The sequence below is a fragment of the Physella acuta genome, unplaced genomic scaffold (genome assembly GCF_028476545.2).
Source record: "Physella acuta isolate Inbredline_101_S28 unplaced genomic scaffold, ASM2847654v3 ptg000296l, whole genome shotgun sequence".
NCBI lineage: Eukaryota > Metazoa > Mollusca > Gastropoda > Physidae > Physella > Physella acuta.
The window spans coordinates 237,237-244,927 of NW_026731815.1; the positions used below are offsets into that span (position 1 = coordinate 237,237).

General features: G+C 37.6%; 1 protein-coding gene across 1 annotated transcript; it reads right to left on the reverse strand.

Moving 5' to 3' along the window:
- Nucleotides 1-676: 676 nt before the first annotated feature.
- LOC131939817 (dermatopontin) lies at nucleotides 677-2,335 on the reverse strand. Its single transcript, XM_059298346.1, has 2 exons — nucleotides 2,032-2,335; nucleotides 677-1,147 (listed from the first exon to the last, which is right to left on the reverse strand). The coding sequence occupies exons 1-2, from the start codon at nucleotides 2,249-2,251 to the stop codon at nucleotides 855-857; spliced, it is 513 nt and encodes a 170-aa protein (XP_059154329.1). The 5' UTR covers nucleotides 2,252-2,335; the 3' UTR covers nucleotides 677-854.
- Nucleotides 2,336-7,691: the final 5,356 nt, after the last annotated feature.

A 7,691-nucleotide genomic window follows, 5' to 3' on the forward strand; every position in this document is an offset into this window, starting at 1 on the left:
AGAGAGCCGTTGAGAATAAAACCGGAGGAAAATGAAAGCAGAGAAGACCAAGGGAGACGTGGAGGTGCACGGCGGGGAAGCAGCTGGCAGAGGCAGGACTGTCATGGGGGACTGCCAGGAAAATTGACGGAGACCGACGAAAGTGGAGGGAGCTCCCTGTGGCGGCCCCATATGTCTTGGGCACAAAAAGGAAAAGATGATGATTTATGTATTTTGAAAATGTGTATATAAATAAGTTAAAAAACACAGGTATTACTGTATGTACAAAACCTGATCAAGTGTGGTTCAAAAATGTGTACCTATGTCTGCCAATGTTTAACCTTTGTTTTATTATTCGTGTAAGTTGTCAGAAAAATGGTTGTCTGTTTGATACTAATAAGTTGTCTTTGTCGAATTCCGACTCATCAATCCCGTTCTTGCCCAACCAACGCATATGAGGTAGAGGAAGTAGAGTCCATCTATTTCAATGACATTTTATAAAGGGGGAGGCAGTGTGGTCAGAACTTTTCCCAGCTGCCTTTTGTTCTTTAACATAAGTCGGGTACCCAACAGAGCTGGATTGACTCAGGGACTCAATAGTTTACAAGCAATAAAATATGTATTTGAAATTTTAAAGTTTTAAAACGTATTTTAAAATTTCTTTATAAATTAATAAATAAAAACAAATAGGCCTACATAGTTTTAAAAGTATAACTGTATTTATTCCGTTTGGTTCCTGAGCGTTATATTTGTAGTTATAAAGTATAACGTAAAATAAACATAAAATACATCCGGACATTTACAAAGTTCTCAGAGAGCAAACGCGCCTTAAATCTAAATGCTACAGATGCTCTATCTTCACAACACATCGTTTTTTAAATACTACAGATGCTGTATCTCCAAAGTCTGTCTTCCCGACGGTTGTTATGGTGACTGAAAGCGCCCTTGACCACGCTGCCCTCCGCCACGTTCAAGGTCAGCTTGCCATCCCAGGTGTTGACGTCACCGGTGACGTAGCAGTTGCGCGGCGTTTTGCCGGAGATGTTGCAGCACTGGAATCTGAACCGGCGGTCTTCGTGACGGTTGTTATGGTAACTGGCCACGCCTGTCATGACTTTGTCACCTGGACATGTGTAGGCCAGTGCTTGGTCAAAGTCGTTCACGTAACCTGGAATGTTCAAATTGTTATATTAAAGTATGTTTCTATCAACAACACTCGCATAAGTCCAATTCGTGTAAAAAAAAAAAAAAAAAAAAAAACATTCCTTCTTACGTATTTTGTGTAGTTAACAAAAAATTATTTCTAAAAAAATCAACACATTTTTTAAAACTAAGTCATATCACATTCGAAATTATAATATTGATTTCCCATGACCGTCATTAATTTTGCACTGGAAACCCAACTTTACTTTTGGTAAATATCTGTTTATATTGAAAGTCAGCGTTACCTTGTTAAGGAAAGTTTGTTTGAAACCCAAAGCTTCTGATGTTTACAATTATTTGTCTAATCACATAAAATGTGAATAATAAAAAAAATACATCTAATTTTTTACAAAACTGATACAAAATTAACATTATCACCAAGTTTATGCTAACATCTTTTTTAATAACATTCAATAGGATTTTTTTTTAAACTATATAATCGCCTTTTAGATGTTGACACCGCGGGCAAAAAATTGTAAAACGGTACAAGCGTGTTTCAAAAGTCCTTCATACCAACTTACATTTTTATTTTAAAACAGTAACATTCATTGGTAGGCAAGGAGGCCTCTTTTAATACTGGCCATTTTTTTTTAATGCGTAAAGAGTTAAAAGTTTTTTTTTTAAACCTGAAACTTGTCAGGTCTTAACTTAGTTCAAATTTTGGAAGTCTTTTAAAAGTTCTTAGCGTACCTATTTTATTGACAAGATAAACTAAGCTTAGTTTTAATTAGCATTTTTTTTTTAGATAATTTAGAACTAATTATTTCTTACCGCTGTCTTCACAAGAGTGTAAACCTAAATTAACGTTTTAATTAGCAATTAGATAACTTAGAGCTAATTATTTCTTACCGCTGTCTTCACAAGAGTGTGTAGCTCCCACACTCCGACACAAAAACTCCCACCTCCTGTCCTCGTGACGGTTGCTATGGATACTAGAGATGTAGCTGATGGCCTGACCAGACGGACATCTGAAATCAAACGGCTGGTCCCAGTCGTTGACGTAGGCGAATGTCTCCACGGTTGCTATGGCAACGACCAGTAACGCACTCAGTGTAATGGACATTTTCATTAATTTATTATACAGGTAGCAGGTCCGATGTGAATCGACTGGATAAACTAGTGAAATCTTGTTTCTTATTTTGTTAACTGAGTGGTTCTAGTTTTATACGTTTCTAAACCGGAAAGGGATTGACCTGTTTCTATGATATCCTGTATCACGGTGGACGTAATGCGGACACAGTCAAGTTGCGAAGGGTAAAATTAAACGGATGTGTTATGTGACAATGTGTTAGCTGATGCTAAACAGAACAAAATGACTAATGGTCAGTGAGTGGTCAGCGGCGTCGCGAGGAAGGAGCGGGGGGTGCGGACCGCACCGGGTGACACCATTTTGCGGGTAAAATCATGGAGAAAGCTGATAAATATATAGAAGAAATGCACTTTTTGTCACTAATTAGAGTTAATCCACATGAGTTAATAACTGACTATAAACATCTTTACTATAAACTTTATATCTATCACCCGGGAGGGGGGGGGGGGGGAGACACCAATTGCAAAAGTTAATTTGTTGGATTAATATAATGTGCGTACAAATTGACGCTATTAGGCAAAATGGGAGTGAACAGGCACCAATTGGAACTATATATAGGCCTATGTAGACTGTATATATATTATAATATATATATATATATATATATATATATATATATATATATATATATATATATATATATATATATATATATATATATATATATATTTGTGTGTGTGTCTGTGTGTGTCTGTGTATGTGTGTGTAATTTTTTCCGGGGGGAGGGGGGGTGACACCATGAGGTGCCGCATCAAGTGACACCCGGCCTGGTGTTACAACGGGTTAGGTACAATTAATTTTAATGTTAGGAGGGTGTGTGTGTCTGATCAGGTGTTTTGATATGTGTATGTATGTGCGCGCGTACGCGAGTATTTAAATATGTATGCATCCACTGTTTGTATGTGTGTTTGCGTTAACTTTGTTTTTCATTAACTAGGTGATGTTCTTGGTTTAAGGGTTTTATTTACAACAATGTATTATCAGGTATTGTTTAATTCGCATTGGCTGTTTATTTCTTTGTTTTGTTTGTTTGTCTGTTTGTTAGGCCTCCACTAGCCGCCCGAGATCCATCATAGGCATTCATTTTAAATAAGTATTAAGAGCTGAACACTTTGTATTTTTAAAATCATAAGAAGAAAATCTATAAAATAAAAAAGTTCTATGTTTATAGTTGTGCGTTTAAAAAAAAATTTCTAATTATTGTTGTTGTTTTTTTGTTATTGTTTTTTTTTTTTTTTTTTTTTTTTTAAGTGAGGCGCTAAGATCCCTCAACCCACCCCTTGATTCTCTGTACTGTGACCTGTTTGCTTTACCTTTCCTGTAATAGACCTAATAGACCCTGCCGTGTTGCAAGTGTTTCTCCCAGGCATCTCTTACCGGGAGGCACTGTCCCCTCCCCCGAGGTTCATAGCCACATCTCCATCCCGGACGAAATAGAAGACAATTTTTTTATAGAAAATATACACTTTAACCGTGTGTCTTCGTCGTCCCCCACCCCTCACTTTCCCTGGAAAACAGTCCAATGAACAACAACAGACTAGCCAAGGATTGACCTACTTAGCTCCACTTACAGGTCAGACAGACAGGATGTGTGTACCGGATGTAGATGTCATCCAGTGCGTGACCGAGCAGTTGTGTCAACAAACTCTCCGTTAGGTCATGCGTACTGGGTCACATGTCACTATTGTCACCATACAGGACATTTACCGTTATTTACACTATCTATGGGTGTTGTTGTTTTTTTTTAAAAAAAAATAATGTCTTATAATATACTGTTTAGTTCTTTCGCAAGCTTATAGTCATTATAATTAGAATTGTTTTACAATAGCTAATGACACTGTAGACTACGTTGGTTGTATTTAGTGTACTATTATACTATTAACCTACACAGTAAACAGTTTCTTTCAGGCATCTCATCTTCGCTCCCTTCCTCTCGAAGCTAGTCCACCCCCACCACTTCTCCGGACGAAATAGATAAATATATAATTTCTAGAAAATAAATATATATAACTTTACTTTAACTTCCAACCCCCCGGATATGTAAGTTTGTTCCCCCCCCCCCCCCACCCCCGCCTCGGATGAAAATTCAGAAAGAAACCCTGAGAGTTAACCGTGTATCCTGAATCTAACTTTTCTACGGTATTTAGAACTGTCACTGGCAAAGTCTTAATGCGTTTCTTACAAACGTAAACAAACAAAAAATCTTTTGAGTGGAGTAGAACTTTAGATGTCATTCAAGAGTGGAGACTATTTGTGATGACCTTGATGAATGATGATGGGCGGGGCTTAGTGAGGAGGGGGGGGGGCCTAACATTATTTACGAAGAACCCTCAAAAGAACATTTACGCACCAAAACAGCTGTGGCTTATATTGAAAGTAAAAAAAAACTATGCTGTACTTTTTTTCTGAGAAAACTTAGTGTTTAAGAAAATATTCTTCGTCCAATCCTGCCACTAAAAACAGCAAACCGTTTTCAATGTTGTTTTTGAAAGGTGTTGGACGCGTGACACTGACACGAGGGACTCAGGTAAAATCCTGGTTGATTCTTAGAAAAGGGAGTTAATTGTTTCATTCGCCAGTCATCATAAATAAGGTTTAAGTTTTTAAACAGTTTCTCTATTTACACGTAAGTTTACTTAAATCTTGCTTAAGGAGTCAGGGACGTATAAAAGGTGTGTTTTATGTAAAAAAGCGATGTTTGGCCAAAATAAAATGGACATGGTTTATTTTTTTAGTTTTTAACTAGCCCAGTGGTAAATACCAATTCTAATTCCAAATTCAGTAGTGATATCAGTATCACCAACTCTTCCTTGAAAAACGTGTACATTGTTTCTTTCAGACATTTTTCTCCGGAGCGGGGGGGGGGGGGGGGTGCACTTGAAATTTTAGGGGAGGGGGGGTGGGCTAAAATATCCGCAGGGAGACTTTTTCGGGCCCCCCCCCCCCCCCCTCACAAAACAAACGAATTGCTCTTGGATCGCAAACAAATAGAAATAAAGCCAACACAGATAGGAAGGAGTTTCAATAGAGAACTGAACGGCACTGGAAAAAAACCAGATCAGTTTCTATTCACCTGGAGACGTTTGCGGCGTATGCATCAGTCGGAGGGACGGATCTAGGTCAGAACTGCAGGACATCCCTCATTTAAATATCTGTGGTTCATGTCTAAGTGGGACAACACGCTTTCTACTACTGACATCAACAGAAGACTGATGTATTTCGACGTTGAAGTTAAACAGCCTAAAACAATATCATCAAACTGGTTGGGAGCACACTTCACATCCCTCCCCCGGGCCACGAACAACGCCCTCAGTTCCCCCCCCCCCCCCCCGTCCCCCCGTCCCTACACACACACACGCAAACAAAACATAGGAGAAAATGTATAAATTATATAGAAAATATAGTTTTAACCAGCATCCGCCTCCTTCCCCCCCCCCCCCCCCGCGGAAATTTAAGCACATCCTCCCCCACACCCAAAGTTTCAATTGCGCCCCCACCAGAGACAAATGTCTGAAAGAAACACTTTTCCAATGGTGTCTAAAAATCCTGGAGTTCCGATTGACAAGATAACAACTTAAAATAACAAAGATGGTACAGAGAACACGTACTAACCGGCTAACAAATGGACAAAGTAAATCTGCTTGATAACCTTACACACGGAAAATGTGAATGGCTTTACACTATCAGTATCATTACCCTGGTTCACCCTGCATTTGTTTTGAAAGTATGAAAGGGAAATAACAATATAAACATATTTAAGTGTTGTCAACAAATATTATCGGTCCTGTTTCAAAACAAGTGGACAAAGTAAACCTGCTATACCAATAACCATACGGAAAATATGAATGGTTTTACACTATCAGTATCATTACCATGGTTCACCCTGCATTTGTTTCGAAGGGGAAATAACCATGAAAACAGATTCAGGTGTTGTCAAAAAATATTATCGGTCCTGTTCAGGGGCGGAACTACAGTGCCGCCAGACCCCGCAATGCGGGGGGGGGGGGGGGGGGGGCACGCCATTTAGAGGCCCAAAGCCGACCATAATATTCGTTTTGTGACGACGGGGAGTTCAAAAAGTGTGACGACTCTTTGCATTTTTGAGAGTAATGTAAAACAGTGAATCGGCATTTCGCGCTTTTAAAATACTACTTCTTTCTTTTAAATTGTTACAAAAATAGATCAAACCATTTATTGCTGACCATCAGGGTTGGACTGTTTTTGTTGGGCTTTACTAAAGCTTGAGTGTATTTGACACAGTTACGGCTAAAACAAGTTAATAACAAGATGCCAAACAAAATTAAAGCTTTTTATAGAGCCAGTTTAAAATTATTTACATTTTAAAACAGCTTAAATTGTTTTCATGAATGTGGATAATCCTCGGATCATCTAACATCATCCAGCACCGCATTTACGCGTGCGACATGTCATACATATCGAAAAACTCGTGAGTGAAAATGTTTTCATATAATATTACATAGCGAATTTTTTTCTAAACATGTATACTAGACTCTATAATACTCTATACATAGATCTATACTGCATGCAGTGGCGTAGCCAGGATCGTCTCATGGGGGGGTCAAATTTTTTCCAGCATTTTTATATATATATATATATATATATATATATATATATATATATATATATATATATATATATATATATATATATACTAGCTGTATAACATTGCTTCGCTATGAACTGTGTTGTAAAATAAATTGAAAGTAGCACTCTGAAGAAATAAGAAAAAACACACAATGTAGGCCGACAAAACAAAACAATTTATCACTCTAAGCAAAAAAAAAGGCAGTGGTCTCCCTTAAACTTTCTCGAATATTCTTATATAACACTACGGAGTATGGCAACTCGGGATATAGACATTATTGCTAATCCATTTTTAATTACTTAAACTTTTTTAAATAGAATATAATCGCGTAGAAAAAAGAATTGCGTACCATGAGAACGTCCAGCAAAATGTGATAATAGTGCGGAATATTATTGGTACTTTATAAATTCACATTCGTTTTTTCATAAATTGGAAATAGCGTAAATCACTACTTCCGGTCAACGGAATTTACTCAAAATTTGACAGAAGGCAGAGAATTAGATCTTTTACTTATAGGCCTACGTGAAATTTCATTTATCTATCTGAAATTTGAAAAATTGAAAGGTGAAAAAGTTTTACTTCCGGTTCACGGAAATCGCTGAAAAGTTGATACAGAGTTACAAATTTGATATAATACTTATATATGAAATTTCATCAGCCTAGCTGTAAATGTACTCAACACCCCCCCCCCCCCCTGCCTACGCATGTGTTAACGCGGTGCATCGATTTATTCCAAACTTGAACACATCCAGTTTTTGGGGCTAGATTTATTTCTAGAGATTAGTACGAACCCAGGTTTTCTTAATAATATCA

Coding starts and splice junctions, on each gene's coding strand:
- LOC131939817 (XM_059298346.1), bottom strand. CDS start 2,251: ATGAAAATGTCCATTACACTGAGTGCGTTACTGGTCGTTGCCATAGCA. Junction 1,148..2,031: donor ACACTCTTGTGAAGACAGCG/GTAAGAAATAAT, acceptor TGAACATTCCAG/GTTACGTGAACGACTTTGAC.